This window comes from Prunus avium, chromosome 3 (genome assembly GCF_965620075.1).
Source record: "Prunus avium chromosome 3, drPruAviu1.hap1.1, whole genome shotgun sequence".
Lineage (NCBI taxonomy): Eukaryota > Viridiplantae > Streptophyta > Magnoliopsida > Rosales > Rosaceae > Prunus > Prunus avium.
In genome coordinates, this window is record NC_142286.1 from 2,731,241 (window position 1) to 2,751,318 (window position 20,078).

General features: G+C 39.6%; 3 protein-coding genes across 5 annotated transcripts; 1 reads left to right on the forward strand and 2 right to left on the reverse strand.

Annotated features, from left to right (window-relative positions):
• Positions 1 to 458: 458 nt before the first annotated feature.
• On the forward strand, positions 459 to 3,574 carry SEC22 (Synaptobrevin family protein). Its single transcript, XM_021967836.2, has 6 exons — positions 459 to 663; positions 1,148 to 1,370; positions 1,958 to 2,118; positions 2,240 to 2,386; positions 2,469 to 2,545; positions 3,170 to 3,574. The coding sequence occupies exons 2-6, from the start codon at positions 1,183 to 1,185 to the stop codon at positions 3,248 to 3,250; spliced, it is 654 nt and encodes a 217-aa protein (XP_021823528.1). The 5' UTR covers positions 459 to 663; positions 1,148 to 1,182; the 3' UTR covers positions 3,251 to 3,574.
• Positions 3,575 to 3,947: 373 nt separating this feature from the next.
• Positions 3,948 to 8,221, reverse strand: LOC110764819 (3-oxoacyl-[acyl-carrier-protein] synthase II, chloroplastic-like). 3 transcript variants are annotated; one of them, XM_088249889.1, is made up of 14 exons: positions 8,082 to 8,221; positions 7,255 to 7,731; positions 6,713 to 6,918; positions 6,437 to 6,640; positions 6,052 to 6,162; positions 5,857 to 5,952; positions 5,709 to 5,754; positions 5,537 to 5,616; positions 5,365 to 5,433; positions 5,174 to 5,258; positions 4,904 to 5,058; positions 4,744 to 4,824; positions 4,428 to 4,487; positions 3,948 to 4,228 (listed from the first exon to the last, which is right to left on the reverse strand). In XM_088249889.1, exons 2-14 carry the CDS (start codon positions 7,610 to 7,612, stop codon positions 4,112 to 4,114), a joined length of 1,668 nt encoding a protein of 555 aa, XP_088106015.1. In that variant the 5' UTR covers positions 7,613 to 7,731; positions 8,082 to 8,221; the 3' UTR covers positions 3,948 to 4,111. The 3 variants fall into 3 exon arrangements, with proteins under 3 accessions (XP_088106015.1, XP_088106016.1, XP_021823546.1); XM_088249890.1 differs by having other exon boundaries at positions 7,255 to 7,674; positions 8,082 to 8,206; XM_021967854.2 differs by lacking the exon at positions 8,082 to 8,221 and having other exon boundaries at positions 7,255 to 7,932.
• Positions 8,222 to 14,398: 6,177 nt separating this feature from the next.
• On the reverse strand, positions 14,399 to 15,367 carry LOC148295449 (uncharacterized). The gene has a single exon (XM_088250170.1). It carries the CDS (start codon positions 15,365 to 15,367, stop codon positions 14,399 to 14,401), a length of 969 nt encoding a protein of 322 aa, XP_088106296.1.
• Between the last annotated feature and the right edge of the window lie 4,711 nt (positions 15,368 to 20,078).

Here is a 20,078-nt window from a genome sequence, read left to right on the forward strand (position 1 = left end):
TTAATCTCGACCATCTATACTAGAAGCTTAAGCCAAGATGAGTCCTTGAATTAAATATTAGAAAATACTAAAATATTTAATTTCAAATATAATAATTAATAAATAAAAAAAACAACACAACTATTATTGACACTTTAAAAAAACACCGCGCTACACTCATTCCTAAGAAAGTTATAAAGCCTAGTAAAGAAGAACATAGAACTATTCTTGATACTTTAATTATTTGTTTTTATTGATTATGCATTTCTTTTTTATTTAATTAACTATTTGTTTATTGTAAATTAATTGGGTCAGCGAGTCAGGCCTGTTAATTGCGGTCCTTCATTTATGGGTCGAATAGGATGAAACGGTCGGCCCATTTATTTTGTAAGCACTCAACGGTTCGTCGTGAAGTGAACTATTGACCGACAGCGTTGTTTAAATGGGCGGCCCGACGCGTTGTCGTTCACGAGCCTGACTGCATTCAGATGTTGTACCTTGGAAATTTCGAGCTTTGCTCTTCACGTACAACACCTATAACGCAGGAGATCGCAGATTAAACTCAAAGACCAACCCTGGCTTACTCCTTTTGGTCCTCTCCCAGCCCTTCTTCACAGCTTCGAATTCTTCTGCCTCAGATTGCACCATCGTCCTCACCGTTCCTCAGGTCAATGCTATAAGCAGGTACGTGTTCTGTGCTGTACAAATGTTCAATTGTTCAGATTTCTCGTCTAATTTCTCAGATTTATCGAAATTTTTTTGGAATTTTCGGCATTTGTGATGATTTAAGAGAACTTGTGTAAAATTGGTGTATTGGGGTTTTTTTAGGGACGAATGGTTTTAGATGGTTGAAGGGTTGAGTCTGATCTTTGATGCCTTGTGATCGATCAACTGGAATTTGAGAAGTTGGTTTTTATGATTTTTGTATGCAAACCCCAATTAATCATAAAAAAGCAAAATTGGGTATGTTTTGGGAATTAACTATGTTAGATATGGATTAGATCAACCGTAAAGTAGTTATTTTTTGCGGGATTAGATCTTTTCATATGCAGATGGATAGAAATTGTACGGCTATCTGGCAATTTGGGGATATTATCATTGCATTTCTGAGTAGTTTGGTTTGTCCAACGTCTCCTGGATCTGTGATTTGACGATTAACATATCGCAGTCATTTTCGCATTGCTGGGAAGTTGTGAAGTGAAGATGGTGAAGCTGACAATGATCGCTCGTGTTACTGATGGTCTTCCACTAGCAGAGGGACTGGATGATGGCCGTGATATACAAGACTCGGAATTCTACAAACAACAAGTCAAGGCCCTATTCAAGAACTTGTCAAGAGGGCAAAATGAGCCTTCAAGGATGTCAGTCGAAACCGGACCTTATGTTTTCCAGTATCCTTCTGACTTCTCTCCCCTAACATGCCTCCATGTTGTCATCTTTTATTTCTTCTTCATGATATACTGAGTTTTTACAATTTACTTTTGTTTTTTTAATAGGAGTTGATACAATTTACTAGTGCAGGGTTTAGGTGCAATATGAAGAAATGATAGTTTATGGAACTTTGTTGATGAATACGTCTGTGCGGTTTTGTGCATGTCTTTTGACTTAATCTAATAGTAGCAGATACTATGTTAGTACCATGTAGCTGCTGCTGTTATAAAAAGTTAAGTTGATCATCTTTAGTGTGCACGAGATATGAGAGGCACTGTAATGTTCGGTTTTCTGAACTTAGAGGATATGTCATTGCATGCATCATTCCACTGGCAAAGTTTGGTTTGAGGTTTGTGATTTTTTAGTATATCAATTAGACATGTGTGTCTTTGTGCACGCAGTTTGTTTGTTTGTTTGTTTTTCCTTTCACTTATGTTTAGTCATTTAGTAATTTGTTTTATCGATGTTGTGTCTTAGTGTTGTATTATTGATTCTTCTCATTAGAGGAAGAGCATACAAATGTTATTGCCTTGACCTTTGTTCTTAGCTATATCATAGAAGGACGTGTCTGTTACTTGACAATGTGTGACCGTGCCTATCCAAAGAAACTTGCCTTCCAATACCTTGAAGATCTCAAAAATGAATTTGAGCGTGTTAATGGGACCCAAATTGAAACTGCTGCAAGACCTTATGCGTTCATTAAATTTGGTAGGTCTATTTCCAGAAATTAGTGATCCAGATGTTATGTGGAATTATTCTGCACTTATTGTGTACATATTGGTGCTCTGTTTGCTGGGTTTGATTTCCTTTTACTTTCTATGTTTAAAAGATACATTCATACAGAAAACAAAGAAATTGTACCAGGACACTCGCACTCAGCGGAATATTGCAAAGTTGAACGATGAGCTCTATGAAGTCCACCAAATAATGACTCGCAATGTTCAGGAAGTTCTTGGTGTTGGTGAAAAGTTGGACCGTAAGTTTCTATTTGCTTCTACGTGAAAGTTTTTGTTTGTGTATATAGGTCATAAATTTCCTCTTGAATTTCAATTTTGCAGAGGTCAGTCAAATGTCTAGCCGTTTAACATCAGAATCTCGCATATATGCTGATAAGGCAAGAGATTTGAATCGACAGGTTAGTCTCTTATCTCATGAGTAGCGATAGGCTAAGTTTAAACTAATATTATATATGCTATCTAACTTAGAGATGTATGGCGTTTTCAAACACCTTGTCCTTAATACTCGTCTGAATGATGTAGTGTCCAATTGTTTCCATTACCATACTCTTGGATTGGACATATTTTGTGTGTCACAAGTTCAAATCAAGTAGTATTATCTTATGATCAGCATGAATACAACTGTGCATGAGGCATTTACATGATAACGTTTCTTTATTTAGTGGAATGCGTGTTCAAATGCTGTTAGTTATTCATGCCTCTGTGCTTATAAAATTCAATTAACTGTGGCTGATGGTGCTGTATGCTCATGATTGAATTGTTTTCATTTTTTATTTTTTTTTCCCTACTACCTGAACCATGGTCCTTGGTTTTTTGTTTTTTGTTTTTTGGGGGTATGAAATAGGTGTTTTCTTTTATAGCCGCATTTGTTTCAATTAGGAAAAATTTCCAATCTGCCATGAGCTCTCTAGATTGAGCTGTTTCTGTCAAAGCATTTTGATCATAATTGAACTTTTATATTCTGAGTAGTATATATAGCTGATATTTACTTTCTCATCTCATCCCACACATTTTCATTGTAGGCTCTGATCCGAAAGTGGGCTCCTGTTGCAATTGTGCTAGGACTTGTTTTCCTCCTTTTCTGGGTAATAAAGCTCCGATGATCAAAGCTACTTCATCTTTGTTCTGAAACTGTGACGATTTTGACGGGCATCTGTTTGTTGCGGTGGACTGCTTCCATCTGGTATAATGACTTCAGATTGGCTGGGTTATCCTCAGGAAAGATTTAATGATGTTTTGGGGTTACTTTTGTTGGTCACCGAGTTTGATTGAGAAAATTAATCTGTAAGAACCTCTGCTGATGGGTACATATCCACCCTATGGAAGAGAGACCCTCAAGGACAGCTTGAGGAATCAGATCTTATCATACTACTAGTTAAAGGGAATAGATTTTGCTATTTATATATATACATTCTCAATTTCATTCATTCCTGTTGTTGTTTGTTTTTATGCAGCCTGCTCTGTAGATTTTGCCTTATCCTGTTTATGAACTTTGGTCTTCTGATAGGCCATGTGAAATGTGCGTCCAGTTAAATTCGAAGTGCTTAAGTGACAACTCGAAACGTTTTTCTACTTCCGTTGAACGTTTAATGTGGTCCAAGTTATTGAATTTTGCCTAAATTGTCATACTAACAGTAAACAAATCACAAAGAGCATAGCATAAACTATCAAACACATGTTATCAGCTTGCTCTTCTGCATGGATTCATTTTCTTAAAATATGAGGTCTATACAAATTTAACATCATTCGCATTTTTTTTAATCTTCTGATAAGAACCAACAAGCTTTTTAGCAAAGGAAGTACAAGAATATTATTCTAAAATTAATAAATAAATAAATAAAAATGGGAGTACAAGGAGTTTGGTGAACTGGGAAATGCAACTAGTCTATTATACTCATCAATATCTTGATGTATAATCATGGGATGGAGTTTCCAAGTTTGAGATCTATACAAATTTGTTAATTTCATTTGTAGGGTGCAAATAAGATAGAAGAGTTGTGTCCACCAAATCCGAGTGCGTTAGACATTGCAACTTTTATGTCCAACTTTTCCTTATTGGGGCCAACAAGCACATTCATATCCTGCTCATATTCAGATGTGTTAGAAACAAAATAGCACACTTTCAAGAATAAGGGACCTAGATAATAAGCAAGTTTCGAGGGTCATCTCATGAGTGACAGAAAAAATGAATAAAGCCCCCCGAATTTTGGTGGTCATTTCGGTGACAGTCTTTCACACCGAAATGATAACATTTGATTATAAACAAGTAGAGATGCATACCACATTTTCATCTGGATTCTCAAGATTGATGTTTGGATGGATGCATCCTGTCTGTATAGCCTACATTTGAAAAGAAACCATACATCAACTTGTAATTCTTATTTGTAAGCCAAAAAAAAAAACCAATATCTGTTCTTAAGAGCTAGGCCATAGTGTGAAGTTGTGAAATACTATTAATATCCATTTAGAAAACAAACCACTTCTTCTGTCTTCTGATTGATGTCTGATAAAATCAAAACTAGAAATTAAGGCTCTAACTTCTTTGAAAAACAATTTCTTTCACCAAGATGCAGTAAGGAAGCAGAAGCTAACTTACCTTGATTGTTGCAACAGCTTCCACAGCACCTGAGGCTCCTAGAAGGTGACCAATCATGAATTTTGTGGAGTTCACTCTTAGCTGCAATTGTTAGAAACAAAACTGAGCACCACTAGAGTAGTTTGATAGCTTAGTGACTAATAATAAGCTCTCACTTTACCTCTGGATTCTTTCCAAAACAGCGGATTATAGCTCGATATTCTTTCAGATCACCTGTCGGTGTCGATGCAGCATATGCGTTTATGTAATTCACATCTTCTCTGCAGACCCCAGATTGATCCAAGGCTTTCTCTATGCAAAGAGCAACACCTGTTCCTGATTTTAGACATAAATAAATGATGTTTGATAAGCAAACAATCACATGGACATTTACACAATAGCTCTTTTAAGCTTTGAAAGAGAAGCTGTGGTTAGAATACTTGATAGATACCATCAGGATGAGGCTCAGTCATGTGATATGCATCACAAGTGAAGCTTCCACCTAGAAACTCAGCATATATATTTGCACCTCTTCTCTGTGATATTGTTGAGAGGGGGGAAGAGGGTTTGAGCCAAAAATATGTGGGTGTATGAAACTTCAACAATCAATGGGAAAACTACAGAAATTGATTAACTGCAAACCTTAGCATGTTCTAGCTCTTCCAAGAGCAAAACCCCAGCTCCTTCTCCAATAACAAAACCATCACGATTCTTTTGGACAGAAAATTACATCTCAAGTCAGGACTTAAAACATTAAAGGAATGAAAGATAAAAAGAAGGTGAACTATGAAACTAGTTTAAGGAAAAGCAGTACAATATCCCAAGGGCATGAAGCTTTAGTTGGTTCACTATTCCTTTGCGACAGAACCTTGCATGCCGAAAAACCTCCCAAGCCTGCACGTTCATCAACCATGAAACTTGATTAGTTCATATGTTGCAGAGACTGTAATTTGAATTACATGGAGTAAGAATGACAGGAATTGAACCTATGGGGATAATTGCTGCTTCAGATCCACCACAAAGCATCATGTCCTGCAAATTTAATCACGGTCACAACATATTGTATATCGTTGATCCAAAGTGGAAATTATATCGATCTCATGTCTGTCTAAGACCAAGTAAAAATTAACTTACAGTTTCACCTCTCATAATATGATATGCAGCATTCAGTATACAAAAGTTGCTGGTGGCACAAGCTGTAGATATTGAGTAGTTAGGGCCCATCCAACCCTGAAAGTTGGAAACTTAGAAATGGCTACAAGGTTGGAAAAACATTACTATATGGCATTGAGCCTATCCTACAATCCCAACATTGCCTTTGAACTTTACCAAATCCATTGCTAGTATAGCTGAACCCATGTTAGTTGTTGCGAAAGGTATACAGAAGGGGTTCATCTTCTTGTACGAAATCCTCAATGCTTCTATTGCATCATTAAAAACCTGATAAAAAAATTTCATAAGTAGATAAACAGGGAGAAGAAAGTAAATACATAACTTGGTTCTTTAACAATTTGAAGTAACTGATACTGGACACGAAATTTACACTGTCCTTATTTGTTCCTTAAGTGAGATTCAATTATAGGTTATATGATGCCCTCTTTAACCACAACAGATCTCCTAAGCAGTGGCTTATAGAATTATTAACAGGATTTCAATACTGAAATTTTATAGCCATTTTGCCCCCTAGCTAATTTATATGCAAAGCTTAACTTACTTTCATTCCTCCCAGTGCGGAGCCAATTATGACCCCGCATCTGCTTTTATCTAAATTGTCCATAACTTCTTCTGTAATCCCACCATCTGCCAATGCTTTTTTCCCTGCACTGATCAAGTAAAGCATAAATTTGTCTGCCTTTCTAGAAAGCTTTGGCGAGACCCATCCATCTGTTGAGAAAGACTTTATTTCTCCAGCAATTTTCTGTTTGAAAGGATACTAGAGTCAGCATATCTTTAGATGCAACAAAATGAGGCTGGGCCAAAGAAAATCTACCGTGGGAAATTGAGTAGAGTCAAAAGCCCCTATCTCACTTATGCCACTGACACCTTCAAGAAGACTATTGTAGAAGACATCTGGATCATGTCCAAGAGGGGTTACCACACCCAAGCCTGTCACAACAACCCTCCTTTGTTTCGTTAGAGGTTTTTTCTTTGTTGTGCCTTGTTCTGCTCTTTGCACAGGCACAGCCATAGTTATGCCTAACACCATGGGAAAGAAAAAACAGTTAAGCTTTAAATTGGTAGATTAAGACCATAAAGACACTGAACTTCCATGTGTCTTAGGCATCAAGCCATTTGGTTTTTTTGCTAACAAGTTATCAAGTCATTTGGGTACTTGTACAAACAACACAAACAATTTTTTTTTTTTTGGACAGTCAACAAAGACTAAGTTGAACTATGTAAATGTCAGCTTCACAAGTCTAGAATAATTGAAATTGAGAAGAAGGAAAATTTGCTTATGAACCTATGTTATGAACTGGAACGAATTCTACAACAGTCGAGCAAAATAATCACTTTCTGAAATGAAACATTTACCAGAGTGAACAGCACCATTCATTTGCCTTTGCCTTCTAGTCCTTGACCTCTTTGACCCAAAGAAAGCCAAAGATTCATACAGCACTTTAGAATCATAGCAGGGCTCAAAAGCCAGGAAAGAACTCATCAGGTTATGAATGCCAGATACAGAGAGTGAGGAACTCAAATTGCGAGCAAAATCTTCCCCACCACCAGAGCTGCATTTCGAAATGAGCTTCTTTCTTCTCGCCCACTGACTCAGTCTCTTCGGAGACTGAAATATAGAGGACCTCATAGGGTGGTCTTTCTCATATGGAGAAGATATGCAAGCAGCAAGTAGCCATGTACAGAATGGTGAGGCCATAGACGAAGAAGCCATTGAAGACAATGAGAATTCACAGAAACAAAACCCAAGAAGACACTGATGGAAAATCTGAAACACTTTTGAAAGGGTTTCAATTTAAAAGAAGTAAGATTGAGAAGCCAAAGTAAGACCCCCTATAATATTAGCAAGAAATGAGACTAAGTCAGAACCAAAAGGTTTGCTGAGAAGCAAGCATGAAAAGAAAAACCAAGACAGAGTTTCCCTTAAAATGTAGTTTTTGCATGCCAACCAAGTCTGTCACTTTCAGTTAATTGATTTCAAAGACATCTAAATATGGGATTTTTGATGTTAACTTCCCTCCTCACACAAATTTTCTTTTCGTAAAATTAGGAATTTTGGTGCTCTAATGAAGAAAGGCAGGCATGCAGTGCCCCAAAACAAGTTTCTTTGTACAGGGAAGAATTTCAAACAACTTTAACTCTCCATGCATTAGATATAAGATTAAATGGAATTGAAAACTTACACGTTTGCTTCACTTGTGCTTAACAAGTAAGCCAGCAGAAGCAGCAAACAGGCGGTTTCTTTAATGCAATGAAGCAAACGGCTGCACTAGAAATCAAGGACTGCATATTTTATTTGTGTTCATGACCCCATGGATTGTTAATTTGTTGTTTTGCTTAGGCCCCAGGGATTTATTTATTTGCTTAAAAAGGATCCTTAAGATATGCTTTCGCATCTGAATATTCCTATGTGGGCATCATTTTCCAAGAATTATGCACGGCATTGTGTCATCAAATCGCAATCTGAATTGACCAAATGAATACGCATAAATTGTTAAGCTTCCATGGTATTAGCTACTAGGATTCAAATGAAGGTGTTGTGTAACAGAACACTTGTGACAAGTATGTCTAGTCAAATACATCTGGTTTCAATTCAAATATATGACCGCTCTATTTAGATTTGAACAATGATATGTTTGATCATTGATTTGAACTTACGAACAACATAATATGTTAGACTAATATCAACATAATACAATATCAAACGAATAAAATAAACTAGAGAATCATTGGGAAAATACAAGAATAATATTGTGGGAGCAAATTTCCTCCCACGGGAATATTCGGTTGAAAGATTCCTTCGTCTTCTCCGCTTCTTTGTCTCCCTGCAAAATGAATAGCAATAAGAGGACCACACCCGGGGGGTGTTGGCCAAAGGCCCTCCGATGCCTAAGTCAGTTCAATCGATCTATAGAGAAACGATAGCTAAAATAGGGTACGGAGTTATATGTGTTTTTGGGATGAACCGGGCGGCCGGAGCCTTATGTAAAAGAGGGAGAGAAAGGAGGTGGCTAGGGTTTCTGAGAGATAATTTCTGCAGAGTTTCAGTAGGAGTTTAGACGTACCTCAACCCTTGTGTGTGGCCATCCTTTTATAGAGGTCTCGGGAGCTAGGGTTTCAGAGGAATAATTCCGTAGATGGAAGGGAATTATTCCTCCCCAATTTGGCGAGATTTGACTAATTAGGGATTTGATTTATTTGATTTAAATCAAATCCCTAATCAGGGTAGCAATCAAATCAATACCTAATTTAATTAGGTAACTCCTCCATTAATTGAGAATATTCGTAGGAATCAAATCAATCCTCAACCTAATTAGGTAACATTCTATTTAATTGGGTAATCCCCAATTAAATTGAATAATTCCCAATTAGGTCAAATAATTCCCAAATGGAAGGAATTATTTGACCTAGGATTACGAATTAATTCGGTTCCCACAAATGCCCCCCAGCTTCTGCATGGTGCGTGGTGGCATGTAGGAGATGTAAATCATCTGTTGGGCTGTCCAGCTGTAACTGGACTTCCTTCTTGGATTTGGGCTCCTGAGTGGAGGAAGTATATGACTTGCACTTGGAGTTCGGTTCCCAGTAGAAATGGGCTTGCGATTCTTTCTTGACCTAGGATGCCGAACATGTGTAAATACAGGGCTTCTCTTCACTCTTCTTCACATCGCAAACTTAACTTCTCTACTTTCTAGCTTGAGAGAGATCTTGGAGAATTTGTACTGATTGTCGAAGAGAGGAGTAGCCGTGCATCCCAAGGTAAGTCGAGCACGTGTATTTCTTTTTCTGCTTTTTTGCTTCGAGGATCAGCTAGGGGAAGCCCGACTAGATGTCATCGTGACAAGCGACGGTTGGCAGTGGGCAGCAGCTGTGGTGGAGCAGGTGCGCATGTGGACCAGCCACTGCCTATGCGTTGCGGGCGTCATCAGTTGGGCAAGTATTGGGAGAAAGTCGGTGGTCTGCCCCCTGCCCAGGATGTTGAGAGATGGAAGCTAAATGGTCCAGACTCTGATGATCTGCCAGCTGGGCAGGAGAAGTGTTCTGCTGAATCTCCCCCAAAGAGAAAGGCTGCTGCCAAGTCTTCAAGAAATGAAGCTACTCATTCGCAGGCAGAGAATGTGTCTCCATTGAGGAAGAAGCCAAGGTTCCCTTATGCTGAGAAGACTCCAATGGGGTCTGCTCCGTCATCATCTGCCAGGGCCAAACATCTCATGGACGCATATAGCACGAAGGTTGGTGGCATGCGCGGTGTTCAGGGTGTTCTGCCCGAGCCTCCTGCTGACAAGCTCGAAAACCATGATCTGCTTCATGAAGCAGCTCGTGCCCAATCTAGTTCTGCCGAGTGTCAAATAGATGCAGACATTCCTCCTCAAAGTTCGAGTCATCTGCATCTGTCAAAAGATGGAGATCGGAGCGGGAGGTCTGCTCATGATCTAGCTGTTGAGTCACGGGCAGTCAAGCGTGGAGTTGATTCAGTATCATTGACTCTTTTGGAGGTGAGATTGGCGGTGGCTAAGAAGATGAGAGAGTCATCTGCCTAGGCGAAGGGTTCTTCTTCAGCGTCGGCGGTTGATCCTAAGCCAAACTAGTCTAGCCTTGCATGGGATGCATGCATGTCTGATCTGCTCAAGAAGAACTTCCTATCAAACTCGGCCTCCTGTGCTGAGTTGGTCGATCACATCCGTCAGGCCAGCGATCTTGGCACATTCTCGAGTCTTTCCTTGGAAAAACAAAATGAAGCAACATTTCATATGCTTCAAAAAGGAGTAGTTTTTGTTGCTGAAACTATCCGAAACTCGTCTGTTGTTGCCCTCTCTTCTGCTGCTGACTTGGTTTGTCGAAAAGATGCCTACTTCCGTCTTGAGCACAAGAATGCTGACGTCTCCTTTAGTCATGACAAGCTTTTGGCTAGATTTGGCGCATATCATAAGTCTGCTGAGAAGTCCAGGTTCTAAGCTATCATGAATGCGTACAAGTTGGGCTACTTAGACTGTTCAAATGGAAATGATCCCTTCTATGCCATTGGAGATGGAGATATCGAGATACTCTGTTCTGACTTGCTCCATGTGCAAAATGAGCAGGTTAATGCTGTGAACATGGAAGGAGTTGAAGAGTAGGATGCCGAAGAAGCGGTAGGTGAAGAGCAGGTGAAGCAGAGGAGGATGCAGCATATGAGGTAGTGGCAGACGTCGCGGACCAAGCAGGTGGAGTTGCTGAGCACGTGGCTAATCAGGCGGACGCCGAAGAGGCTGTAGATCAAGGATCTCATGCTGGCGTCTCAGAGTAAATGAAGACTTCTTTATTTCTTTTCACCTTGTAGTCTGCTTTCTTGTTTAGAATAATTGGTCTTGTCTGACCATCTTCTTTTTGTTGAACTTGGTAAGTGCCAGGGTCCCCCTTGAGGGACTCCGGGTATGTTCTGCATATCCTGTAGGATGTTTTCCCTTAGGAAATAGGCGAGGGCCAGGGTCCCCCTTGAGGGACTCCGGGCGTGTTCTGTGTATCCCGTAGGATGCTCTTCCCTTAAGAAATTGGCGAGGGCTAGGGTCCCCCTTGAGGGACTCCGGGCGTGTTCTACGCATCCCGTAGGATGTTTTGGTCGTTGCCCTGCGTCTCCCTTAGGACGCTTCTTATGGTCTGCGTCTCCCAAAGGACGCTTTGGTCGTCGCCCAGCGTCTCCCGAAGGACGCTCCTTAGGGGCAACTGTGTGACTATCCTGCCTCCCTTAGGAAACGGATAGGAACCTGGATACCTCCCTTATGAAATTCCTGGCGCACCCTGCGTCTCCCTTAGGACGCTTCTTATGGGCTGCGTCTCCCGAAGGACGCTTTGGTCGTCGCCCTGTGTCTCCCGAAGGACGCTCCTTATGGGCAACTGTGTGACTATCCTGCCTCCCTTAGGAAACGGATAGGAACCTGGATACCTCCCTTAGAAAATTCCTGGCGCACCCTGCATCTCCCTTAGGACGCCTCTTATGGGCTGCGTCTCCTGAAGGACGCTTTGGTCGTCGCCCTGCGTCTCCCTTAGGACGCTGCTTATGGGCAACTGTCTTTTGTTGTGGTACATTCTGGAATTTGCAGTAGATGGTTCTCTTCTTCAGAAATGTGCAGGGTTCAGTCATCTGCTTGTCGATGAATTGTGAGCCATTATCGGTAACTGGTGGTTGTAGGCAGCCAAATCGGCAGATGATGTTTCTGTTCGGTTCATTTTTACACATGATTTTTCATGTTATTCCCCTATTATTTTGAGTTAGTTCTTGACATTTTATAGCTTTTTACTTCCTTTTTGTGTTTTCTTAGATTTTACCTTGGTTAGAATGAAAATGAGCTAAAAGTGCATTATTGGTTATAAATTCTGTTTTTGTTCATTTTCGTAGGTCAACTTCTTGGCCTGGGATCAACATGCTCTGGTGCTCGGATGAGGTGAAGATCTTCATGAAACTTGTTCCAATGGATGTTAACTACAACATATCCAAATTTGAGCTCCATTGGACAAGTATTGCCTATCCAACCAATCCAGCATGTTACCACAGCTCTGGAAATCCGAAGTAGTCCAGCTTTTACCTCCAATGTGTCACTTGATTCTTCTTGTTACCATAACACTTGGTAACAAGAATTTACCTTAGTGAAAGAGATATTTTCTGAGGCAAAGAGCATATTTTCAAGGACAAAGCTTCATCATGGCAAGGGGACAATGGGTGAAGGCTTTGGAGGAAAGAATGACTTTTATATTCAAAGTGTGAGCTGTAAATTGATGGGCAAAGCAAAGGGAAGTGCAATCTGAAGTTGGAGAGGTTTTGAACGTGGGTAGCCAATTCATTCTATCATTCTACACATTGAGAGCAGATTTTGGAGAGTTTGGAGCTAGGAGAAAGCCAAGGTGCAGCCAAGCAAAGTGGAGAAGAAAGCTTCCACCATTGATGACCTTGAAGCTTTCATCATTTTCTCAAAATCTGTAAACTCTTTCTAATTTTATTTTGAGTTTGTATTTGGAATAAGTATGAGCAACTAAACTTCATAGCTAGGGCTTAGGTTGAAGCCCTAAACATGATTACCTTATTGTTTTGATACTTGAGTGTATGAATTTCTAGATATTGTTGATGAATTCCAATTCACCAAATTAATCTATCCTTGATGTGTGTTTTTCCTTGGTTGGCCATCTTTGAAAGCATGCTTCTTGAGATTGTTGGGATTATGTGTATCTTCATGTTATCCTAAGCAATAAATGGATGAAGTAAGAATCATCCATGTGAATTGGTTTCTTGAATACCTAATGTAAACACCATGCTATTAGGATTCTTGTGATGTTCATATTCTCTTTGAACTTAATGGGTTCTCCTTGTAATTGAATCGAAGTACGAACCATACCTAGGTTCGGTTATGGGGAGGGCACAAGTATTGTAGCACGAACCATGCACTTTACGTATATTAGAGAGAATCAATGCGTCTTGAGCCACGACCCATGGTCTTGATTGTGAACATTTTCATCAACACATTTAGAGTTCATCACTTGAGTATTCATGAACTTTGGTAGAATTGTTTAGGGTGGATTCCGAAACCCTAGTGTTTGTTACTTGGTACTTTCACATTTTGATAATTCATCTCTGCCTTTCTCATTTAAATTCAAAGTCCATTTACTTTCATGCAATAGAAATAGGTCACTTGAACCAAACCAAAACCCCTCCCCCCCAATGTGTGTGTGAGTTGTGTGTTTGATACGTTGTGTGTCTTGTTTACTGAATTCTGTTTATTTTCGTAACTGTTTTGGACTTTTGGTTCGCGTGTGTTCTTCAGTTTTGTGTGCTGAATCCAACCGTATAAAGAACGTAAATTTTGGACATACGGTTGGAAAGTTATAGGTCAAACACTGGACAGAGGTCGAAACTGGAAAAATAGATAAACGAATCTGTCCAAATGGTGATAAAAGGGTGATAGAAAGTGCTGTTTCTGTTTTTCTTTGGTTTCTTGTGTTGTTTCATTTCTTTACTCATTTTTAGTTTCCAATTTGCATTTGTGCATTTGTGGTGTGTTAAATAAGTGTTCTTTACGTACTCAAATTAGAACTTATAGGAAGCCGACAAGTTCTTCGTGGGATCGACCCCGTACTTACATAATCTATACTTCATTAGATTCGTGCACTTGCGGGTATTTTTAATTGGTTGTTTGCACATTAATTTGTGTCCTTTTAGGAAGCAACAGTTTCTCCAGATGAATCGTTCCACATCGGCTTCTTTAGTAGAGGATAGAGCTTCGGCCTTAATCCATTTAGTAAAGTAGTCGGTAGCAACGATCATCATGTCCTTCTTGGCGGGCGCCGGTGGCAAGAGACCCACTAGGTCAATGGCCCATTGCATGAATGGTCATGGATTGTTTTGCGAATGGTAGACTTCGGCAGGCAGGTTAGGAATTGGCTTGTATTACTGGCAGCGATCACATTTCTTGACATATTCGATGGAGTCGTGGCGCATGGTAAGCCAAAAGTAGCCTATGTTTAGAGCCTTCTAGGTGAGTGATATGCCCACAGAGTGGTTGTCACACTCACCATTATGAATTTTCCAGAGAACCTCAAGTGTTTGAGAGTATTTTATGCAGGTGAGATGAGGGCCGAAGTATGATCTGCGGATGAGCTTGTTGCCGTGCATGTAGTATCTCGCGACTTTCTGCTGGACTTTTATAGCTTCGGACTTTTCCGTTGGTAGATTTCCATTCATCAGGTAGTCGATGATGGGGCCTTGCCAGCTGGGGTCCTCGTCAATCTGCATTGGGTCGATTGGCTCTATTTCTTCAATGCTTGGTCGGTCTAGGTGCTCGACCGGGATGGAGTGCCTGAATTGGGTATCCAGCGCGGTTCCTAGGCTTGCCAGGGCATCTGCATGCGCGTTCTCTGCCCGAGGCACCTGTTGGATGGTGAAGGTAGGAAATGCCTTTAATAGATCTTGGACTTTGTCAAGGTACAAGATCATCATTGGGTGCTTTGCCATGTATTCACCTGAGGCTTGATTCGTGATCAACTGGGAATCTGAGTAGATGGCTAGCTTCTTGATCGCTAGCTCCTTTGCTAAGCGCAGGCCAACGAGCAATGCCTCGTATTCTGCCTCGTTGTTTGAGGCTGGGGAACCAAGCCTGATGGCCTGCTCCAATAGGGTCCCATCTGGGGTGATGATGACGACGCCTGCTCCCGCTCCTTTTTGGTTCGACGCCGCGTCTACGGGCAATTGCCACATGTCTGTGGGTTGGCCAAGTTCAGCGGATGTGCCATCTGTTTTTGAACTTTCCTTCTTATGGTTGACCAGCTTCTCTTCTTCGGCTGATGAGGTGAATTCTGCCACAAAGTCTGCTAGAGCCTGGGCTTTTATTGCAGTCTTTGGCCGGTAGAGGCGGTCATACTGACTTAGTTCTATAGCCCATTTCATGAGTCGCTGGGAAGCGTCAGGGCTGTGAAGTATTGATCTCAAAGGAAAGTCAGTCATGACGATGACTCGGTGAGCTTGATAGTAGGGTCGTAACTTTCTCGCGGAAACTACAAGGGCCAAAATAAGCTTTTCCAATTTCGAGTAGCGAGTCTCTGCATCGAGGAGAGTTTTTGACGTGTAGAATACCGGATGTTGGGCCCCTAGTTCTTCTCGAATGAGAGCTGAGCTAACGGCCGAGTTGGACACTGCCAGGTATACGAACAAGTCCTCGCCTGGGATTGGTTTTGAGAGCAGGGGAGGTGAAGTGAGGTAAGTCTTCAGGTTCTGAAAAGCTACTTCGCACTCCTCATCCCACTTGTCTCTTTGTCCTTTTTTCAAAGCTTTGAAAAATGGTCTGCACTTGTCGGTAGATCTCGAGAGGAATTGGTTGAGGGCCGCTGCTCTGCCCGTCAGACTTTGTATTTCCTTCATTGTGGAAGGTGACTTCATCTCGAAAATGGCCTTGATTTGTCGTGGGTGTGCCTCGATACCTCATTGCGTGACTAGGTATCCCAAGAATCGGCCGGACGATACACCAAACGTGCATTTACTTGGGTTCAACTTCATGCGGTACTGGCGTAGCAAGCTGAATGCCTGTTAAGCTCATAATTTCATACATATACATGCCCAAATTTACTTACTTCTTTTGCTTAGTTTCCTAGATTTCTATGTTATTTGTCTCTCTTTGTGTGTTTTGTAGGCAAAAAGAGCAAGAGAGCATAATTCATGCAATTCAAGCATGTTAAGGCCTAATTTGGATGAATCGATGAAGAGCTTAAAGACAAACTCATTTTGGCTACAGCCCCCTGCCAGTCCAGTTTCGTAGGTCATATTGCAAGCTTTGTTTTAGCAACCTACATAGCTCGGATGAGGCAACATTCTTCATGAAAGTTGTTCCAATGGGTGTATACTATAACATATCCAAAATTCAGCCCCATTGGATAAATATGGAGTCTGTTACCTAGCAAACACAGAACCATGCTCAGGATGGATTTTGTCAGCGAGCAAAAACGAGTTAGCAATTTGTTTTGGCCTTAACTTCTTCATCCGAGCTTGGATTGGGCCAATACTTGTGTGGTTGGATCAGACACATTCTGAACTTCAATTTGGAGTGCTTAAAGTCATCATTTGCTTAAGAGAAGCCCAATTTGTAAGCCCTTGAAGTTGCTGGTCATGCTGACCTCAGGATGAGCTATTGTTTCTGGTTGGAAGCTTGGTCATGGTGACATGAAGATGAGCTAGGGCTGCTGGTGGGATTTATTGGTGAAGTGCATCAACCAATTCTGATTTTCTAATACAAGTGCATCAACCAATTCAAGATTTTATAATACAAGTGTTGTATGCATTAGCCATATTGAATTCAGATTTTCACTTCCCTTAGGCCTATAAATAGGGATGTTCTCTAAGCTTGTAAACAAACCCCAAGGGGGGGGAGTGTTGTGTAGATACAGCTGCACCAAAATGGATTAAGCTGCATCCTCAACTTGTGATACTCGCAAGTGCACGAACCGTTGGTAGTTTAGCGTATGTAAGTGCGAGGTCGATTCCACAGGGATTGGTGATTGAATGATCCAATTTAGTTTCCCTATACAAAACAGAAATGAAAAAGAAAGGAAATAAATAAAACAAGGAAGAAAGAAAATAACTAACTCAAGTAGATAAGTTCCCAAGTTCAATTAGATTAACGGATTGATTCTAGCTAATGTATGATTAAGCCATGGTGTTTGGTCATAACCTTGTGTTCCTAATTCCCTAATTTGATCATTTGTTGTCTAACCTAAAATTAAGCATTAGGAACCCATTAAGCATAGAAGAACATTTTAAACAACCAAGCATGTATCTAATCCCTGTTGTCGAATGTCCATACATACTCTTCCTATTCATAGTTCAATTCGAATTAAAGCATGGTGTCTACTCTTAATTCAAACCAAGATAGCTAACATGCAAGCCTAAATGGTGATCAATCATTCAAACTAGCATATTAACTTATAAGCATAATGAATAAGAACAAAAATCATAATTGAAACTTGGAAACTAATCAAACTTGAAACTAAAGAAAAGAATTTACATAACAATGAAAATTAAGTAGAACTTGGAAAAACTTAAGGAGAATTTCAGCACAAAGATCTCATTATAACAATTGAAAACTAGAAAGAGAAACTAAGAGAATTTGAGGGAGAGAAGGGAAGGGAGCTCTAGAGAAGTGTTTGAGAGCTCCCCCCCTTGGGGTGTGTTTACAAGCTTGGGAAACCTCACTATATATAGGCCTAAGGAAGCTGAAAATCTGAATTAAGTATGGCTAATGCATACAACACTTGTTTTATAAAATCTGAAATGGTTGATGCACTTCACTAATGCATACAACACTTCCATTATAAAATCTGAAATGGTTGATGCACTTCACTAATAAATCCCACCAGCAGCCCTAGCTCATCTTCATGTCACCATGACCAAGCTTCCAACCAGAAATAATAGCTCATCCTGAGGTCAGCATGACCAGCAACTTCAAGGGCTTACGAATTGGGCTTCCCTTAAGCAAATTAAGACTTTAAGCACTCAAACTTGAAGTTCAGAATGTCTTCTTTCCAGCCATATATCATTTGGGCCAATCCAAGGTCGGAGGAGGAAGTTAAGGCCAAAACAAATTTCTAACTCATTTTGCGCGCTGATAAAATCCATCCTGAGCATGGCTCTGTGTTTGCTAGGTAACAGACTCCATATTTATCCAATGGGGCTGAATTTTGGATATGTTATATTACACACCCATTGGAACAACTTTCATGAAGAAGGTGGCCTCATCCGAGCTATGTAGGTTGCTGAAACAAAGCTTGCAATATGACCTACGAAACTGGGCTGGCAGGGGACTGTAGCCAAAATTGAGTTTGTCTTTAAGCTCTTCATCCATTCATCCAAATTAGGCCCTAACATGCTTGAATTGCATGAATTATGCTCTCTAAAGCCATCATTATTACCTAAAGCTCAATGAACTGAAAGATAAACACAAAAAGGATTAAAAGCACAAGTTTAACTCAAAAACATAACCAAATCATAAGCTAGAATGGTACAAAATGATATACAATTATGAACCGATCAAATACCCCCAAACCTAGATTTTGCTAGTCCTCGAGCAAAACAACACAAAACAAAACAAGAAGTTAACTAGACCACTTTCGTAGGTAACTCGATTGCATTGAGCGAATGCAACAAGCCTTTAAACCTCTAGGCATCCCTAGTAGGAGGAGTTGTGTCTCCTGAGGGTTTAACAGATACGATACCCACAAACGTTTTACTGACTCTGTAAAACAAGGTAATTAGAAAACTTAAAAGATTGTTAGTCCTTAAGCAAAATAAAAAACAAAAACAAAAAAAAAATTACATTAACAAAAACAAAACAAAACAAAACAAAAAAAATTACAAAAATAAAAAGAACTCAAAACAATCTTTCCGAACATTTTCTGAAGAGAAATGACTCATGCACATGACTCAAAAGTTTTAACAATAAAAGCTCAATTTTAAACATTATTCACAAAGCGGCAAAGTTCAAAACATAATATGCTCAAAGTGTGGTAGTGTGATAGCCAAATGCAACAAATTCCCCAATCTTAGTTTTCACACAATTTCAAAAATCATACAAAGCACAAGTTCAACTTCAAATCTCACCAAAGTTGTCCTCTCACAAATGAATCACTCGGAAGAGGGCTATAATGCAACACTCAGTTATAAACATGAGATTAGAGTTAAACCATAAAGACTTAACTCGAAATAGAAAGATGAAGAACTTGCATTAATATGATCTCAAGAAGGATGCCAAACACTTAAAAGTAGAAAAATGAATGCAATTCAACCACATGACATTTAAGATCAATTTAGGTCTTTAACATAGGTTGTAATGGGGCCAAGGGTGTAAGGTGAGTAAGAAATGAAAGGTATGGATAAAACAAAGTCCAAGGAACTCAAAATATAAGAGCATAAAACAATTGTTTGCAAGACTTCGAATCATCACGATTAGATTTTTTCTTTTACACGATCAAAACTCCTTATACCTTCATTTACAATTATTCATACTCCTTTCCTTGAATTGAACAAACACCAATTTATTTAGAAGGCCCAAAAATGAAACCCAAAAATGAAATTTCATTCAACCACCACTTAATCACAATTTTTCTCTTTTCTTTTCTTTTCTTTCACCAATTGAGTGAATTTTATTTTATTTTTTTATTTTTTTATGTAATATCCCTTCCCAAACTTAGCATGAAAAACACATCCGAATTAGAGCTCATGAATTCCTTAGAAAGGTAAATATTTGTTTTTCGGGCTAAGGCGAGGAAATATAATTGGTAAAATGAAAGAAAAGGTTTACATGTAGGCTCAAAATGGTAAACAATGGAAAATCATGCTTAAGCATGCATAAGGTTAGCTTGAAAGGCACAAACGATCCAAAGAAGGCCTTAATATCACTTCTTAAAATGTCATGAAGTCAAATTGCATAAGAATGAATGACTTTTAAGTGTTCAACCAAATCAATGAATAATGAGATCAAACAACAACTTTGATGACAAGAAAATAAGAGTATGTGTATAACACTCATGAAATGAAGCACAAGGCTCAAAAGCTCACATTATATGGTTATATAAGTCTAATTTATGCTTGATACAATTCTTTAGATCATGCAAATCCTTTAATTGGAAAATTATGAAACAAATGGCAAGTGCAAAGAAGGTTTCGAACA

Excerpts from the sequence above, each read along its gene's own strand:
- SEC22 (XM_021967836.2), top strand. The coding sequence starts at position 1,183 with ATGGTGAAGCTGACAATGATCGCTCGTGTTACTGATGGTCTTCCACTA. Across the intron at positions 1,371-1,957 it reads ACCGGACCTTATGTTTTCCA|CTATATCATAGAAGGACGTG; the intron begins GTATCCTTCTGA and ends CTTTGTTCTTAG. Across the intron at positions 2,387-2,468 it reads TGTTGGTGAAAAGTTGGACC|AGGTCAGTCAAATGTCTAGC; the intron begins GTAAGTTTCTAT and ends TCAATTTTGCAG.
- LOC110764819 (XM_088249889.1), bottom strand. The coding sequence starts at position 7,612 with ATGGCTTCTTCGTCTATGGCCTCACCATTCTGTACATGGCTACTTGCT. Across the intron at positions 6,641-6,712 it reads ACTCTACTCAATTTCCCACG|AAAATTGCTGGAGAAATAAA; the intron begins GTAGATTTTCTT and ends CCTTTCAAACAG. Across the intron at positions 5,953-6,051 it reads CTATACTAGCAATGGATTTG|GGTTGGATGGGCCCTAACTA; the intron begins GTAAAGTTCAAA and ends TCCAACTTTCAG.
- LOC148295449 (XM_088250170.1), bottom strand. The coding sequence starts at position 15,367 with ATGACTGACTTTCCTTTGAGATCAATACTTCACAGCCCTGACGCTTCC.